The sequence below is a fragment of the Vigna radiata genome, chromosome 9, assembly GCF_000741045.1.
Source record: "Vigna radiata var. radiata cultivar VC1973A chromosome 9, Vradiata_ver6, whole genome shotgun sequence".
In the NCBI taxonomy this organism is placed as follows: domain Eukaryota; kingdom Viridiplantae; phylum Streptophyta; class Magnoliopsida; order Fabales; family Fabaceae; genus Vigna; species Vigna radiata.
The window spans coordinates 2,937,330-2,957,465 of record NC_028359.1 but is presented as its reverse complement, the minus strand read 5'-3'; the positions used below and the strand labels follow the sequence as shown (position 1 = coordinate 2,957,465).

The 20,136-nt window shown below is 35.4% G+C and overlaps 1 protein-coding gene across 2 annotated transcripts; it reads right to left on the bottom strand.

Moving 5' to 3' along the window:
* Positions 1-327: 327 nt before the first annotated feature.
* Positions 328-19,801, bottom strand: LOC106774194 (nuclear pore complex protein NUP107). Of its 2 annotated transcripts, none has more exons than XM_022785957.1 (24): positions 19,509-19,801; positions 18,256-18,614; positions 17,743-17,812; positions 16,187-16,302; positions 15,572-15,603; positions 15,359-15,484; positions 14,492-14,650; positions 13,657-13,749; positions 13,408-13,575; positions 12,479-12,574; positions 8,260-8,495; positions 8,131-8,188; positions 7,726-7,814; positions 6,611-6,742; positions 6,274-6,459; positions 5,346-5,444; positions 5,075-5,263; positions 4,516-4,690; positions 4,254-4,410; positions 3,924-4,123; positions 3,333-3,474; positions 1,611-1,771; positions 1,247-1,363; positions 328-756 (listed from the first exon to the last, which is right to left on the bottom strand). In XM_022785957.1, the coding sequence occupies exons 1-24, from the start codon at positions 19,604-19,606 to the stop codon at positions 697-699; spliced, it is 3,318 nt and encodes a 1,105-aa protein (XP_022641678.1). In that variant the 5' UTR covers positions 19,607-19,801; the 3' UTR covers positions 328-696. The 2 variants fall into 2 exon arrangements, with proteins under 2 accessions (XP_022641678.1, XP_014516582.1); XM_014661096.2 differs by having other exon boundaries at positions 6,274-6,396.
* Positions 19,802-20,136: the final 335 nt, after the last annotated feature.

Here is a 20,136-nt window from a genome sequence, read left to right as displayed (position 1 = left end):
TCTTTTTTTCTTTCCATTCCAAGAGAGACACAACGCCGCCCTTTCTTCCACCAACGATCTCCCATCTCCGCTCCACCAACTCGCTTCCACCCTCTCCAATTCCAACCTCCCTTAGTCGCCTTCGAGATCTTCATTGCAACCTACCACACCTCTGCCAATTCACCTACCCAGAACGGATTCTGCCTAGCAGAGAATCGATTCTTTCTCCAACGTCACTCTTCCATTGTTATTTTGTAAGAAACTTAATATCAATACAAATGACCTTTTCCCCTTCTTTTTTTTTCTCTTTCATGATATTAAGCAAATAAAAGACGACCAAGCAATGCGGAAAGGAGAACAATGATGATTTATATATATAAAAGAAAAAGCCTGATTTAAATAATACAAATTATATATACAAGTAGATCTTTTTTAACAATTTAAGAACTGGGCTAAAAGCAAAATTCCAGATACACTTTATTCAACAATTTTGCATTTCGGGGAATACCCCGAGTCTCGAACCTGAGATATTGAATAATGGTAACAGCGAAGGCATTAAATAGCAGCAGGTTCGAGTTCGGCCACTCTGTGCAATCAGCACCAGACACTTTCATCCTCGCTCTTTCTTCCGAAAGCAAATTAATAACTACATAAAAAAGAAAGTGTAAGCGTTTCCAGAAAAAGCACCGAACAAAGCTCAGCTCAAGGGGGCAGTAATCATTCCTCTGTAATTTCCATTTTGCAGATTGAGTATTCCCTCTCGAACAATAAAAACTCCTATAAGTGAAAAGATAAAAACATCCAGTCAGGGTTAAATTGAAAAAATAAGAACTATTTTTAGTTGCAACTAACATACCAGCTCTAATATTTTTCATGTACATATAATCCAGTGGCTCAATGACTTACATATCTAGATAGAAATATACGGAATGGACAACTAGGTGTATGTAATGAAATTGACGAAAAGTCAATAGGTCTTTTTGAAAGAACATCTTCATAACAAGTTCTATGAGCTAGAATTCAATTTCATTTTCTTTCATACTTTTAATATCAAAATGGGCGTCTCAGTAACATTAAAAAGAATAGCAAAAGATGACTTGTCTGTCTCCCTCAGTTACTCCTGTGCGCTACAGTACAGCCAATAATGAAAACCTTATAACTAGGTCTCATGACTCCGCGCAAACATAAAATAGGCTAATAGACGAAGGATGAAGTATAAAGCATAGAGCCTAATGTTTCTTTGAGAAACACGAAAGTATAATCTTGCCTGTAATTGTTGTTGACTAAACAAGTGAAGAAAGTCAGTTTCCGGACTGCCAACCAGCTCTATCAAAGTATCATGACAGTCAGGCAGGACTCCGGACCCCATTAGAGAAACAGAGACCTGTTGGTAAGACAAAAGTTTAAAATAATAAAACTCTGAAAATTCCAAAAAAAGTTAAGAAAAAAATCACTGAACATATTTTATTTAGAAACAATTGACTGCTCAACTAATTAATGATACCCATTTGATTAATTATTCCTGAGTGATTCAACGAACTCCCATTGGAAAAATTCTCAACAGTTTGAGTTTTTAACAGTTCACATCCACAAAAAATGTAAATATATGTCAGTACAATCTGTTGACTTACTTGCATGCAACGAAGAATGACTTCTGGAAGGCAGCACCTCCGACAAAGTCCTTTCACTATGTAGGTTGCCGGACACTCTAAGTTGCCATCTTTGTCAGAATACCAAGCATCCAAACGGGATATCTCCATTGTAACTCCAGCTTGAAACCGAGGAAGCTCACCTGTGATAAGGAAATAAAGTTACAGGATCTTCTACCCATTTGTCACAGGTCTCTGATTGTAACTCAAGCTTAAAAATGGTATGATCCAGTATTATATTCCATGGAAGAAACAAATATAACAATAAAATTCAAATCAGAAAACACTTATATTTGAAATTTCTCTCAATTACCGCCTAATCCTGAAAGCTTTAAGCCTATAGGTGTTTAGGCAGTTTATCCCAAGAATGGTTTTTATATTTCTTATAAAACCTTTCACGGAACAGCTTCTTAGGCTTGGAACATGAAAACATAGACCCAGTGTACCATTCTGAGTTAAGTCAACAGTGTAGAATGGAAGTAACAGCGAAGCCAAGCTACTGATTATCTGGTCAACAAAAAGGCTTCAATACCATGTTATGGACTGGCTCTTGATAAAAACAAGTATAGAGCAGACCAAGACATGGTTTAATAATTCTTAACAATTCCAAATTCTAGGTGTGAACTGAATTACATAAAGTCAGTTTTATTAGGACAACAAAATTCAGAAGTCACAGGAAGGGGTTCCCAACCAAAACGCTACTGTTACTTTTCAATTAAGGTTTCGGAAGAAAAAATAAAATCATATTTCTATGTGATTTTAAAGTCCTAGATAATATTTGTTGTAATAAGAGGAAATATCTATAGAATCTTCTCAATTAGAGAAAATATCTATAAAATCTTTTTAATTAAAGAAAAAATGTATATGATCTTCTAAACTATTTTGTTTCCTTATTTCCTTTTTCTAGAAGATTAGAATGTTACAAATAGAGGTAAGGACAACGTAATTATAATGAATGAAAATAATAAAATCATTCTCTTTTTCAAGTATATTAATCACTATTTTTTGAATTGTATTTTTATTAGTTATTTTACACACTGAAGTGTTTAGAGAAACTGAAAATTGAAAGAGAAGAAGGTTCTGTTATTTGATTTTATTTTCAGAACCACTCAACAAAATTTTTAGTAGAGACAAAAGGCAGTTTTTTGTAACCTCCTGTAACAGATAAGACAGCTAGAATAACTAACTACAGCTATTGCTTCAAATAACCATCACGCACTTATCATAAAAAACAATAAATTATAGCCAAATCCAAAATTAAAACCAGACTAAATATAAGCCACTACTGTACCTGTTATTAACTATTTATCCACACGCTTTGGATATTTCAATTTCAATTTCAATGCACCAATAAAAGCTATGTTTAATAAGAGAAATGATATATGAATTAAAATAGGCATATTAAGAAATTTAGTAGATAATTTAATATAAATATGGATATTAATTAAATTTCTAAATTTCTGCACAATAATTACAAGGAATGAAGTGAATAAAAAAATGAGAAATCGCAAAGCTTTAACCCAACTTTAAGATAACAACTCCACAACTGAAGATCAATAGATTAATCTAACTTAAACGTCTTTGCATATTTATTTTTAAACCTCCCTTAATTCACTGTATCATATCAAGATAGGGTAGGGATTTGAATGATAGGTGACACCTTGTAATTCATGAAAGCTAACCATTATTTAATAAAATTTCTACCTTTGAAACCAGAAGCCAGGATGGTGCCAAGAATACCACCATCATTGAGCTCATGTGGTTCAAGTCCATCACCAGCAATAGCTATGCAGCGAAGAACAACATCAACACAATAACTGTCCCTTGAAGATATAGAAACATTAACCTACAAAATTAATAGATCGTAAACATGAAAAAGCCAGTCAATATAACAGTTATCCAAGAGAACAACGGAAAATTGATAACGCCAGTCCATACAACAATTATCATTGCAAGGTACACCATTCATCAATTAGACACATACTAAGCAAATTTAAATTTTGGATCCAAGAAAATCTTTGAATTAAATTATTTACTCTTAAGTATTTATTTTCTGCTCTTGAAACAAGCATTTACTTTTAAATTATAGGGGCTCATTACACATTTTAAATCATATATGTACCTACTTAAAGATTCCCAGAAAATACAGCGGCAATGCATGTAACTTGTCTTTTGAAATAAATGGTTCACGAAACAGCAGTATATTTGTTGACTTAAGCATTCAAACAGGAATAAATGGTTCAAGAAACAACACTATATTTGGTGGCTTAAGCTGTCAATGGTTGAAAAACATACCATTAATTGTCGATTTAAGACGACCTCATCACCAGCTGAAGAATAGAGAGCACTCGTAAGTGTAGTACAAACAGTAGCATCTGGACACAAACACTCTCCAGATGGCAGGCAGAGCATTGCTGTTGCATGAAGTTCAAGGAAAACTGGTTCAACTGATTCATACATACGATCAGTTGAAACCAACCAAGGTGTTTCTTTTCCTACATAAAGGAGAATTTCAAGTCTATTAAAATGTCAATGTACTAAATAATTTTGAAACAGGAACAGAAGTTTCACAATAATATATTGCTAAAATATCAGATTTTTGAACAAGGTTGTGAACTAACTCACTTTGTAGGAGTGAAAGGGATGCATTCAGTGTTTCCTTGGCAGCTGAAATGGACCTTTCCTTTTCCTCCAATGATAGTTCAGTGACAGGAACCTCTGCATTCTCCACTTCAATTTTAAGCCAATTCCGATAGGTTGCATCACAAGAGTAATACTCACGCTAGTTGAATGCAGGACAAATATAAATGTTAAGTGCTACAGTCAAGTCAGAAATTATGGGATTGAAATTCCAAAACATAAACTATGAAAGCTTAGTTCAGCATACCCAGTCTTGGAACTCCCTCAGGTCCTCAAAAACATTATAATCCTCAGAGGTCTCAAGAGTTTCAGCAAGCTGTTTTAAAGGTTCAGCAAGAAAGCCAAGTACTGTGTGGGCACCTATCGGCATTGCTGGCACTCTCCACATAGAAATCAAAGCAAACTCCCTGAAGAGTATGTTGCTAGAGAAGGACGAAAAGGGTTGCAAAATTCAGATGGAGGGGTAAAACTAAATTGCAGAGCAAATAATGCGGGGAAGGATTAAAAATTCTATGACATACAAGTTATATACAAAAACAGCCAACAGTAGGACCGGAAAGATCAGATTCTTTTAATAAGTCTTGAAAATTAACATAATACAAAGGCAACATTCTCAATAGGTGGGTTCACGTGTTGAGTAGAAAATAAGAATTGGCACAAGATATTGCAAACATCTTTGTAGAAACTGGAGGTGAAAGATCAAACATCATTCACAGGTTTCACTAATTTCAATTGCTTAACTATCACAAACGCAGTTTGTCTGAAAAATCTCATATGATGAGACATTTAGTAGATGCATTATTTACCTATGAACCAGTGCTCGAAGAAGAAGCTTTTTACTGACATCTTTGACATTTGTAATTGTTGATGGTGGTGTAAAGCAAAGCCATTGGATAACTTTAGCTTTCTGAAGACTCTGCAGTCTGTGTTGTTCTGCAACATCTGACAGGTTATCGTATTTGCCAACCTTGATCTCTCGGGATCTCAACAAAATTCTGTTCCAAATGAATATATTATGAAAAGGAATAGCTTCCTATGTACATAAAAGATTAGATTCTACACCAACAGCTTACATACCTCTCAATAATGTCTTCAAAATTTCCCTTGGAATCATCCAGAGAAGAAAATGGTAAATATTCCATAGCAGAAAGGAATATCTTGTATTTGACATGTACACTGTTCAATTAAAATATACATCGTAGTTGTTAGGAACCAACAAGGAAATAATGGGGAAAAACAATTTTAAAGCTTGACTGAAGATTAACCAAAAAAGGAGAATGATCTTTGCTCTAATACAAAAGATTCCTCTAACACAATTGTTCGCTTGCTTAGTTCACTTAACACAATTCCCTGAATAACCCCCCTCCCAAATTTCCCCCTATTTGTTTATGTAGCTAACCAACTATTAGCCAAGACTAACTACTTCACCCCTACATTCTTCCAAGCAGGTTAACTTTCTTCCTTGATAGAATTTAGGATTACAAACATTTTACAGGCACAATTGATGACTAGTGTTCGGTGTATTTGGATTGTGATGTACTTACTCAGCACTTTTTTTCATTCACCTCTTTTATGTTACAGGCTTGTTTTATAGTCGTATCGAGGTTACAACTCATGGCTTTATTTAAGTGGTTTCATTTAAGTATGATGAAAAGGACAGGTTTGCTTTTTGACTAAATGTTCTTCATTGTTGCTTTTTTCTGCTTTAGAAAAATATCTTCAAACCTCTTTCTTTGTACTTCCTTTCCCCTCTCATGAACCCTTTGTCTACAATTACTTCAATAAATACATAAATATGATGTCTAAAATCATGAATGTCCATACTTGCCAGTTATGAACTTTCATGTTCACTTGACAGAATCACCATGAAGCATATAACAAGAACAGATATTATATCATCAACAAAAAAAGAAGTTAGATTAACAACAGACATGGTGACATGATTAATGCAAAAGGAAAAAAAAAAAAAAAACAGAATGGGTAACAGGGAATGAGTCCAAATTACCTGCTGTGCAGCCTAAGCTCCATCATGTGTACAAAGAGATCAATGCAACGGTGACATGCAAGCTGAGAAGCATATATGCCCACCAACTCTTCATGCTCCTTTGAAAAGAGAAATAGGGCATACCTAATGTTTTTCCATTCCAATAAATGAATATAGCAAAGCAAATTTTCACTCAACAATGTTTTCCTGCTTCCATTATACTTAAAACTATGTTAAAAGTCACAGACCAGGAACTCATGCAACAACAGGAATGCTAAGGTAATGTCTAAATATGGCCATCTTCCATCTAATATTATTTGAGAGAAAAAGGGCAGAAAGATTACACAAAATTACTTACAAATGCAAAATATTATCGCCAACACTTAGAATTTTGTCCTTGAAGGTGTCCTTCATTTCCTCGGCTAATAAATATCGAAGCACAAGGACCAGATGTGCACCAAATCGTATCATTTGAGGATCTCCACACGGCCTGTGAGAGTGCATAAAATATTTTGGTCAACAGTATCCCCATTAACACATTTACAGTTTATAAAAAAAAAAACTACCCTTACGTGGGCCCATTCTGCTGTGGCCCAACTACTTCCTCCTAAATTACACTTGCTCAATCACAGGTCTGCCATCGGCAGTGTAATTTCATAGGGTCCTGTAAGATGGAAGTAATGAATTGGGTTTTCCAAGCCAGCTCATTGTGGTTGCTTTGGACACTGCAAAATGGCATTGTCCAACAGCAGACCCATGGTTTGTCGTGAGGAAGAAGCCTCAGGTCAGTGTGATCCAACCCAGGGGTAGTGTATTAAATGAAAAACAGATAATAAAACGACATGTATATGGGTACAGAATAATTCAAAGATGCAGATGGTAATCTATTAATGAGGTTAATAGATTTCTTTAGTAAAGGAATCTATCTGTCACGCACTCAACACTCACACGCACGGCAACTGAGAAACAAAACTCTATATTGTTCTTGTATTCACAGAATGTACAAGTACAGCACCCAAACTCCCAAGGGAACACTTTCCCTCCACAGGAACAACCTCCTGTCTATACAAGAATATCAAAAGCTAACCCTTTACAATTGCCCTCAACCTTTTTATTAAGGTTCCCCCTATCCTAACCAACTGTTAACTGAATTGCTAGCAATTAAACACTCCCCCTAACCGCCTAACCAAACATTAATTTCTCTTCCTCCTCTCATAAACCCTTAACACCCTATCAGAGATAAACTGCAGTAGTGAAAGCATGATCCCAATATTTCAGAGGTAAGGAGACTTGGCTGAGAAGAATGACAACGCGTAAGATTGACATTTTAAAAGAAAAGTCCAACTGAATCTTGAATATATGAAAAATTGTTCAAAAGGTGATTTATATGCAGTAAAAGAATGTTGGGAAGTCTGAGTTTTTCCCATACAGCAAGCAGAACAAGATGGCATGAAGAGCTGTAATAACACTTACCTAAATACATTCTGATTATCTTCAGTAGGAGCTATCCATGACCATATAAGGTCTAGTACGCGTGGTATGTCCCCTAGCATTAAAGTCATCTGTGAAGCCATATACCCCTCAGGACATCAGTAAAGAAAAAATATACAGTAAGTTAAAGAGAAATTTAAAGAGTAACATTGTTCTGTCTGCCCTATGGAGTTTCTTCAATGTAATTAAAATTAAAAAGAAAGCTAAAGATCATCCTTTGTGTAAAAGGCTCTATATCTTCTCATCAGCAGCCACAGGTTTACATATAGTTGGAATTAGAAAATCAAAAGTTTACATTCCCCTTATTTCCTTTTCTTATGATAGTGGAAATGATATAAAATTATAAAATGTTTGAATATGAAACAGTTTAAAAATGACAAAAAATACCTGAATTTGACGTTGTTGCTCCTTGCATTGTCTAGTAACAGACTCATGGATCATTTCCCTAGAACAGAAAACGAACGGATTGTAACAACCATAGCAAAGATTACAAAGCAAAAAGAATTACACAACTACCCAGAATGAAGTTTTTGAAGAAGAGATGAGAGCTGTCGAGGTTGTTGATTCAAAACTTGAATTGGCCAATTTTCAGGTCCATTAGAAGGCTCAAAAGAACCATCGGCACGTCCAGGGCTTCCATCAATTACATCTCCAAATGTTCTAAGTTGATCAACTCCCCCTGGCTGTGAGCGAGTGATTTCCAAGTCCACTTGCACATCTAGCCAAGACTTTGCCATTGCCCAGCATGCTGACTGCAACGTTAGGTGTTACACTATAAATAATGCTTCCAATAATGATAGTACAATGGAAAAAACTAATAAATAAAACAGTTCTTCAGATTCACATGGGAGTGAAACTGTTAGGTTACTTTATAAAGATAACCTAATTTATTCCCTCTTCTCACCACAACTCTCGAATAATCAATGGAAAGGTATATATGTATGTATTAATGGTGTATGAGTGAATACAAGAATCACCCCCAAGGAAGCCTAACCTTCCTCCGCTGGAAAATATCCAGTCTATACCCAAAAGGTAATAACTATCCGATATCCCCTCTCCCCCTATTCAGTTTATTATTTATACCCTCTCTCTCTTCTAACAAACATACTACTCTCCTTACACGTGTCTCACACGTGTTCTAACTTACTCTCTTTTATTCCTAACATTACTCCACCTCTCAAAATCAACCTTGTCCTCAAGGTTGAAGTTAGAAAACTGTTATTTGTCGTAATGCTCCTCTTCCCAGGTGACACCCTCCAATTCAAGTCTGGAGGCTTGGGTGGTGGCAAATCCTCTTCCAATATCTTCCATTCTTCCTGGATTCTATCAGCTTCAAACATTCGGCTCCTCAAATCCTCCACCGATGTCTTCCATTCTTCCTGCTCAATCTTCATGCTCAGCTGCCACCAATCTACTTTCATTTTTTCCAGGGATGCCAAACAGGTAGCTTCTAAATTCACCTCCAAACCTCCCAACTCAAAGAGATAAAGTTTGTCTCTGATTGCTAATCCCTTCACCTCAGCACTATATTCATTCCCAGTGCTCAATATGTCCATTTTGATAACAGACTCGCGTAGTCCATTCATCATCGCCCCCCAAACAGTATCCCCATCAATCACCACGTATGTAACAGGATCTGGAACTGAATCCTGCCCAAAAAATTTTCGGAGACCCTTCAAGGCATGTTTAACATGATCAGAAGAGCTCAAGATTTGACCATCTATGGCTGCCTTACCAACCACTAATGCAATCAGGACAGGAGCCCCAATTATATTCCCGACATTCCTGAACATAAAGCAGTGACCTCTACTGTTTCTCTCCTCAGTTGTTGCTCCAAAGTACTCATGGCCATTTGCTGTATAAACTTTGATTTTATAACTTTGACCCAGCTCCTTAATGTAGGTTGCTAATCCGAAATCTGCCAATTTAATAGGAGATGAAGAGGATCTTGTTGCTAAGAGAATGTTCTCAGGCTTCAAATCTCTATGAACAACCCCGTTTTCATGACAATACCAAACCGCATGCATAAGGTGCCTGAAGATAATCCTGGCTTCAAATTCTGAAAACCATTCATGCTTCTCTAATAGCTGAAAAAACTCTTCTCCAGTACAACATTCCATCACCAAGTGAACAAAGCCTTCCTCTTCATAAATTGCTTTGAGGTCCACAACATTGGGGTGACCGGATGGCCTAGCCATTATCTCCATCTCAAGTTTTACAGTCCTCAAATCATCCGAAGTAACCAACCTATCTTTAGCAATTGATTTGCAGGCCAAAACCTCTCTTGTTAAGTTGTCCGAACATGCCATTATGACACCAAACTGTCCCCAACCCAATTGCTCGCCGAGAACATACCGGTCTTTTAGATTAGAGACTTGACTTGTGTCTAATATGGTCTCAGTCAAGGCTGCTACTTTGTAACAATTGTATGAAGTACAAGGTTCACTGTGGCTGTCGCTCTTGGCAATAGCCATACCACTTTCCTCCTCCTTCCTCAACAAACCGAGAAATATAGTGTTACAACGTGGTTCCTTGATACCATATGACATATTTGTTACAACGTGGTTCAAGTGAATTATAATTCCTTCTCCCAGATACTCAACAACGGAACTAACAACGGAACTGTAACCCCCTTTAATCACACAATGAGCTCCCCCAAAATCCCCATACACATCATCTTGATTCAAGTAGGGAAGAGAAACATCATTAACAAAAGCAGTACAACCACCCATAATCCTTCTCTCCCGAGGGCTCAAAATCTCCTCATCACTCTTTTTTTTTACAAAACTGTCCCTTTTGGAATCAAACGTTCTATTTGCAGCAGCTTTTCGTTCTGTCACTATGTCATAAAGAAATCACTGTTCAATACTGTCAGCTCAAGACCCAACTGAGCACAAATCAACGAGGATGAATCTGGTCTTCGCTCAGTGGCCACATCAGCCTCAACACCCGTCATAATGCTGGTTGTAAGATCTACAGGGACAGAAAATGAGGAGTGACCTGGTTTTCCCGATGGTTGCGGCACCAGAATTTCCAACTCTTGGATGTCCTTGTCGACGCTCTCCTTCCGTAGCACCGCTGCTAGCTCCTCAAAAACGGTGTCCCGATTTCGTCCGCCAAACCTCCGCGTTAGATCATCGGTGAACCTCTTCCACGTCAGATACGTGGTTTTCTTCCGCCAGAAGCGGAACCAGAAACTCCCTAAACCTCTCTCCATGCATCTATAGACGAACTTCATCTTCTCCTTCTCCGTCGCGCTCTGGCGTTCGAAGATTTTCTCTGCCTGTGCGATCCAGCCCATGGGATCCGCACCTTCAAACGTAGGTAGTTCAACGCGCTTCCTCCGACTGCGTCGAACTTCTCCTCTGTCTTCTTCCGATTTCTCTCTCGAGTTTTCCGGCGGTCGTGGCCTACGTCCAACATTGACGAAATTACGTCTTCCTTCGGAGCTTCGATCTCGGTTCCTGGAGCGTCGTCGGAACTCGCGAGTTATCGCTCGCACCTCTACCATCACTTCTTTCATTGTCGACTCTATCGCGTCCATTCTTTTCTCCATTCTCCTTCGCTGTTCTTCCCGCTGGTTCCCTCCGAAACAGATCCGGCAGGTCGGACCAATCTGTTAGGTTACTTTATAAAGATAACCTAATTTATTCCCTCTTCTCACCACAACTCTCGAATAATCAATGGAAAGGTATATATGTATGTATTAATGGTGTATGAGTGAATACAAGAATCACCCCCAAGGAAGCCTAACCTTCCTCCGCTGGAAAATATCCAGTCTATACCCAAAAGGTAATAACTATCCGATATCCCCTCTCCCCCTATTCNGTTTATTATTTATACCCTCTCTCTCTTCTAACAAACATACTACTCTCCTTACACGTGTCTCACACGTGTTCTAACTTACTCTCTTTTATTCCTAACAGAAACACATTAGAATTAGAGTCTATCATTCAAGGATTAACTATGTCTACCATGTAGGCATATTTCACTCAAACCGTTTTAAAGGTGAAGTTTACAATTACATACTATATTCTGCACTTAGTCTTTTCTTTACAGGGTTTCAAAAGAAATCATATCCTCGTGTGTGTTGCATATTATTTGTTGTTTTGTTCATGTAACCGTTGAATTTCAAGAATAATAAAACAACTCATCTCAAGTAGGTTGGATTGAACTAGATGTAGACCAATGAGAATCAAATCAGTCTAAAATTGTGTTCCTGCTTGTCCCTCATCTTCCACAAATTTTTATTGGAACATTATGACTATCAAGATTGCTCCTCAAAACACACATCAAGTGATTTAAGGAATATGTGTTAGAAGAGGGTATTGTTAGAACACTTTTGTAAGAATTCACCACCTCTCATGATTATTGTCCAGCACTTCTTATTCTTTCAAACATGTCTTCAAATTTAGAATATACTGCTTGTTTAGCATTTATATGTGTGTTATATGTCTTTTCTCTATCGGATTTGCAACAGTAGCATCCCACTTTCTACTATCCTGCTAAAGCATCTTAGGGTTCAATTACTACATAGCACAATATGGGATTGATAACTACGTTAAAGGACTAAACATCAGTTTAATAACTGTTACAGCTAAGTAGCTTGTTTTCAGTCCCATGACGATGCCTTCGCATGCCAGTATGCTCATAGAATGCATATTCTCCATATCTATGGATGAAAGAACAAAAATCTTACAAAACACTTTTGAGAGAGAGAGAGAGAGAGAGAGACCTCCCAGTCATTGCAGAGTGGAAGCATCCGTTTAAGGTTGCTACACTGGGCTGCATATACAGCTGCTTCACATTTCCCCCCTTGCTCTGCTATTTTCTGGAAAACAAAAATGCAATTAGGAGGTTTTCATTTTCAATGAACGAAAAATAGTTTGAAAATGTCTTAATAATCAAATAACTTCATGAACTGGTATAAAGAACCTAAAATCTAAAAAGTTGACAGCACAGAAAAAAACGTGAAAAAAGGGAGGGAAGAAAGTTTATTTTGAAGATATCTTATACACTCGTATTCCATTCATTCACAAAAAGTTATTGTACAACAAAGGATTGTTTGGCTACATATTCAGCATGATTTAATAATATCCCCTAAAACCAGCCAGGCGGTCATTAACTAAGGGATCTACTATTTTTAAAATTTTGTGAATATCAGTATCCAAAGTATAATTTTTTTATTATTATTGAATGTCCACTGTTATTTCTAAGCAAAATTACAAAACTCAATTCGTATACTTTAAGTAAAAAGTATTTGTCTTTTAATAAAAAAGGTAAAAGTATTTTTATAAAAAAAAAAAATTATTGTCCTGTCCAATGTTTCTATAATCATCATAATAAAATATCATCCTATTATCTCATACAATACATTACCTTCTAAAATGATGCATCAAATGCTACATAGAATTAAAAGATATCATACTCTATCAATAAGGCCTTATGATGTCATGAAATTCCAATCAGGTCCTACGAACTTTTTAGGGAAAACCGATTCAGATATATACAAGATTTACCTAAGAGAGCACATTAGGCATAACTCCATTTCCAATAATCAAACTTTTAAGTGAAAATCTAGGGAGGAAAGTATCAAAACACAGGTAGCACAAACATCAATAAAACAAAGAAGATTGTTTCATAAGTGCAAACACAGAACCCTACCTCTGATGCACAATATGAAGCCCATTTCCAAAGATGCCACTGATGACCAATACCACTTTCAAACTCAACAGCTTGCAAAGTTCTATTTTTACCATTCTTGACCAGAACTTCAACAGAAGGAAACTGGTTCAATCCTCCAAATGGGTAAAGAGAAGAAGCTCTCCATGGCTGGAAAAATAACAAGATGCTAATATGTGAAGCATAGACTAATGAAGTCCATAAACTTATCAGGGTAAAAGTTATGGTCACCTGTCCAGCAGACCGGCAAAGTCCACAAGCCTCTTCTAGCCTTCCAGCCCTTAAAAGAGTCCACACATCTTCTAGAAGAGATTCATCTTGTTTCTGTATCAAAAAAAACAAAACATCATTGGCATACTACATTGTGAACTAACCAACTAGGAGAGTGCACACACCCTCACTATTCTATGTCATCATAAATAATTAGGAAATTACAACCTATAAGATATAAAACAGAATATTCTATCATAAGGAAATGACATGTGCCACAAGCACCGAATGTCACATGCCACTATAATAACACCATCACCATATATTTGACAGAAGAGTTTACTTTGACTCGTCTTTTAAATTAGGAACTTTCAAAATATTGGGACACATTGAAAAAATCAACATAACAAACCAAAAAAGCTATTAAACATATATATACACACACACATAAGCTAAGTACAACAACTCAGTCAATTTTATCATTCAAATTCAAGTTTGAATCAAGAGCATTGTTATCAGACCACCACTGTCTGTTCACCACAGCATAATTAAATGAACAAATTAAAAATCCATGTATTACAAATTATTGCAATATAACAGATACTACCCAAACCTAGCATAAGTTTGCTGAGTTTTAAGTACTCAGTGCAGTTATTAAAAATATGGAATGCATATTGCTTAAGAAAGATAATTTGTTTATGAACCAACAATGAGCATAAGGGCAATTAAATTTCTGTAGGAACGGTCAAAAGCTAATAACATACAAGACAAATAAATTAGCATATCCATTAATATAGATCATAGACACAACCAAGTTAAAGGTGCAAAAGAATTGCAAGCAGCAATTGTCCCATACCTTGTCATCAGGTAAAAGATTAGCATTTTCACGAGTTGGGGCATCAAAGTCCAAGTGATGAACAACATTCATGTCAAGAGTTCTTTTCTTCAGGTAACGCTGAGTATGATGCCAAACTCCACAGTTAGGGAGATAACTACCCACATGAGATCCACGCACCTGCATGAATATAGGAAGAATTCAAAACAGTTAATGTTTAATCAAACAATGATATTTATGCAAATAAAGTAAAACAATATAAACTATTAAATAGAGATAGTTGACTTTCACTTGAAAGGTGGACTTCCAACAAAGCTACAAACTAACAGTGTATCAAAAGGTGGTTTTTGTCATATACCTAATAAAAAAACAAAATGATTTCCAATTCTATACTAACCATAAGTTGAGCCACGATTAATTTTTTCTTTTTTTTTACAATAAGTACTGTCTATCATATCATTGAACATTTAGTTTAATTCACAATAGTGTGGCAATGATAACTCTTAGAAAGTGTGGATTTTAGACATAACTAAAACTCACGAAATGTTTACCGACTTATGTATTATAATTTGGTCGTATATCTAATCAATGTTGGATCTTCAACACAATCTACCATGTCAAGAACCGAACATCTCACATGAAAATAGGATGATACAACATTATAGTAAAAATATGTATTCTATTGGCCATTAAGAAATTAACAATACATATGTTTTTTTAAAATAATCATCACAAAAGTCAAGAATTTTCAATTATATGATAGTCCATGATTACATGATAGTGTAAAAAAAATTTCATTGTTAGTGTGTCCAACTAAACTGAAAATAAAAATAAAAGATATTATTAGTGAAAGAAGAAAAATTCCATGCAGAAATATCCAAAAGCTACCTTCGCTTCCAAGTCAAGTGCTTTAGAAGCTAAACCTTCTAACCACTGGACTATCCGAAGGCATAATTGAGCTGTATGATCCTCCACAACAAACTCACAAGCCACCACATGTGAGGTTCCCGACACCTGTGATAGGTTAGAAAATTTTAATAAGCACATTCCTAGATTGTTTCCTTTACGCAGTTAAGTAAAGTAGAATCACACAAGTATTACCAGTATTTGATCTTTAGATAGTTCTTCAGTCACTGAAATATAAACAAACAACTATAAGAAAAAATTTAAAAAAAAAAAATGAAGCATAAAAAAAATCCAAAGAAAAGGCCACTATTAACATGTGGGAAAATGAATTATAGCTGTAGAGCCACTCAATTTCACGTCTCTCCTATAACAATATAGCTATTTAAAGGAACTCACAGACTATATATATATATATATATATATATATATATATATATATATATATATATATATATGGGTAGAATTATTTCCTTTGGAGAAAACTTTGGAATTCTTTATCTAGTTCATAGTGAGATAGTGGTAAATAGAATAGGCTCTGCCAATATGCAAATTATATCTCATATTGAGATGAAGATATCATTAAATACGACATTGAGTTTTCCATATATTTTAAACTCAAAATTATCATAATCAAATGGGAAGCCTAATCATTGAACGAGTTGATTCAGACAAAAAGAAGAACGTCAGTGAATGAACTAACTAATATAAGGAAATAGATTTGAATAACCAAAAGTGAAAAAAAACACAATATAAGTTAGAGACACAATAGATACTTAAAATCCCAAAAATATATGGTTTGAGATATATTTCCTTTCCCATAGAGGAACCACAAGAGAGACCATGTTGCCGCCTCATCAAGCAAAAGTTGAGCCTTCTGCCTCATCAACTTGTCTTCAACAACACGATGCCTTACATTCAAACCATACCTACAATAGAAAGGCCACAATAATATTATAATCATTGTTTTGCAATTAACAAGTACTCGTACTATACTTCTCTGGTCTATACACTATTCAGTATAGTTTAAAAGTTCAATTTAATTCTCAGTTTTCATTCATATTTCTTAACAAATGAACTTTATGTTTAACTTAACCTTACAAAATCAGCTTATAAATCCACTCATATTATAATTTAGTCATATATCTAGTCAAAATGAGATTTCCAACACTCTCTCACACTGAGAATCAACATTGTGAGCATGAGACTAAATATTTGTAGGTAATAGAATAGCAGTTAACATGATAAATCTTGTTTAGATAGGTTTTGATATCATCTTAGAAAGTGAATTTTAAAACCTAACTCGAACACATAAAACCGACTTGTAAACTAAGGATAACACCTAATTATATACTATAATTTGGTCATATCTCAAGTTGATATGAGATTTCCAATAATATTTGTATTTAAGAATTCATTAGGGAAAGAAAGCAAAACACATTCAGAATGACAATAAGAGTCCTTCTAAAACAGCCGAGACAGCTAACCAGAGAACCGTGCATCAATTACAACAAACCTCCCCATTAATAAGTAAATAATGAGTTTACACTTCAAGTTAACGAAAACAAAAAATCCAATACTACTGAATATCATCCATGTTTTCAAATACAGATACAAAATAGAATCAACAATACCTCTAATACGCGAGTAATAACAGTTAATATCCTAGTTTCTGGAAGTATAACAAGCAACATATTTCTATATCTATACCCTATGTTCACCTCAAATTTACAAACAGAAAAAATTTTAATCTTGCATAGGAAGAATAGTAACTTTATGCATGGAGAAATATTTTTCTTATTTAAACATCTCCCAAAAAATTTGAGTCATATGGCATAGATTAAAATGTGATCTTTTAGGAAGAAAATGTAAGATATGTGGCAAATTGTGCTAGGCTATCAATGATGAAATATGGCAGAAGGACAAAATTTCAACTAATAAACATGTCATTATGGCCTATGGCACAGCTGTACTGGGCCTCTCTTCAAAATTACCTATAGTAGGGGGTTGAAAAACACCTTGTTATAGCATTATGGTTGCAACCCATAAGAGTTATTTAACAACATTAAGTTCATAGTATATTCATAGTAAAAATGTCACAATTTACAGTAATAAGTTGGCAGCATAATAAAACAAAATAAGTAAAGATAGATACCGCAAGACAGTTCCTAACCATTCCAAGACGTAAAAACTAACATAATTCCTAAATTATATATATGTGTGTGTGTGTGTGTGTGTGTGGAACACTGCTAAAATAGAGGAAGATGGGCAAAGAGATGGAAGGCTGGAAAATTAAGTAAAATTATCTTGAGTGTTTGTGATATACAGCTTCATATGCAAATATTTATGTTGTCTAGTAGCAAACAAACCTTATAGACTCTGAAACATTTCGACATGCATTCTCGACTCTTAGTATCAAATCAGCAATAGGCATCAGTCCTGTAAAAAAAATACAATAAATATTACACAGTTTCTTTCTTTTTTTTGGTACAGAATGATGACAAAAAAAATCGCATTTGCATCAACAAGATCTATTCTTCTCCAAGGAGAAATGGGAGCAACTAAAATGCCCAGGAAATAAACAGACGAGCTTTACTTTTACTTTGTTAATAATAAAGAGTTTAAATTATAACAGAGAAAGAAATAGTGTTCATCTTATATTATCAGCCATTATGCTCCAGCCGATTCCAAACACATAAAAGCAAAAGGTAAGAAAAAGCAGTAATTTTGTATCCACATTTACAGAAATGAGAAAATGAAGATAATTTCAAGCTTCAAAGCAATAATTTTGTTTCCACATTTAGAGAAATGAGAAAATGAAGATGAATGAAATAATTTTTTCCAGGTACTAGGGTAAATAAACAAAAACATACTTGCATTACCTTGTAATGAAGAATCAAGCAGAGATGCAAACAAAGTAAATATTGTGTCCACACCATCTCCCAATGTGTCACCCTCTGTCTTACAAGCCTTTAATGAGTAGCGAACAGAATCAAAACCAGCATCCACACCAGGAACACCAGGAACGTCAGTGGACAACCTCCTCCTAGTGGAATATGGTGTCTTCTCTTCCAAGTAATCAGCATCATAACTCTCAACCTCTTGTTTAATATTTTCAAGAACAAGTGCTGCATTAGTAGGACTATGGATGCTTTGGCCATCATATAACAACCCAGTTTCACTCAACTTGGAAGCCGAGTTGTCCAGTTGGATTGAAGCACCTGAAGTTGAGTGCCTCTTCCTGCAAAAATTGCATTATAAAAAATTGACACAAGTTTACAGAATACTATTAAAATCCAAGCAGGACAACATTTTGCAGCTACAGAAGACGTAAAGATGAAGCAATAGATTAAATCACGATGTTCTCTCAGTGTTTTAAATGGTGATCAGCCCCAAAGGAGCTGTAGTTGAATAGCCACTACTTTGAAAAAAAAAAATCATACAGTTTACATGATGCATTCTATATTCCAAAAAACATTCGGTGGTTCCATATAACATCTAACACACCAACCCTCCACAATACACAAAATGCAGTTCGATAACTCAAAAGATGAAACCACGACAAATGTAGGCGAATTTAACAACTCAAGACACTATCAGAGCGTCATCATAAGCTTTCCTCCAGTCAATCCTTCAACACTAACCTCACTGTTCGGCTTTCCTAATGTTTGGACAAACTTGTCTATAGTCTATCAACAAGTTTAAATGCAAAACTTCAGAGAAAGTTTGATGAGAGAGCTACATATTACTGTATGCATAACTAATTTTAACTTATGGAGAAGTACATTTCCTTTTTTTTTTCTTTCCCTATCGCTCCTAGAAGTCGTTACAAAAGAAACTTGCCCAGGCAAACCCCAAAACAACTAAAATTATATCAAGTGTTCAGATTCGAAAAAACTTTCGACACGAACTGTTGCTTTGAACATTTTGCCCCTTTTTTTCTAATTGACAAACACAACTTAAACCTGCTCGATTGGTGAGAGGCATAAACCCTAATTGCAAAAAACCCCGGCGCCTCCGAAGTAAAAGTAAAACATACGGCAATTTATTTACATGTGATAAACGAAGATTGAAGTTAAGAATTCGTTATTCAGAGAGTGACACTGGTTTGAATCGAGAGAATGAAATACGATACCCATATCTGCGGAACTGCTGTCGCGAAGAGAGATTCTGAGGGTCGAAGAAACTATCACCGGGATTCGGAGAAGAGTCCATCGCCATTTCTTCTTCCATTGGAAATTAAGAATTTGAGGTGACTCAGTGAGTAAGTGAGTGAGCTTAAACCCTCACTCAGCGCGGGAAGGTAATAGTGAGGTTTGGCTAAAACCCTTCTTCTTCGTTTACGTTGCGTCTCGCGGATTCAAGTCGCGTCAACTTCACCCTCACACTCTTCGTTCACATTCACGCGCCAATGTTTTTAAAGACTAAACCAAATTTAGCCCTCATTTCACCAATATAACATGTATAGGTTTTAAGATTAAATTTAATTATTATTGTTATTCACTTCGCTCTATGAAATTCTGTAAAATTCGTCCTTTATATGTAGTTCATAACTAGGTTTTTATAATTATTTGTTGCCTTGGCTTGATATTTATTTATTTTATTTAGTTAATAAGAGTGATAAGAAATTGAAAAATGTCCCTTTTATATACAATTGTAACTTAGCACGTATTCATAAACAAATGATATTAAGGATAATTGATTATGAAAAGATGAACATTCAATGAGGCCCAAATTGACAAAATAAGAGCTATTTTTCCTTG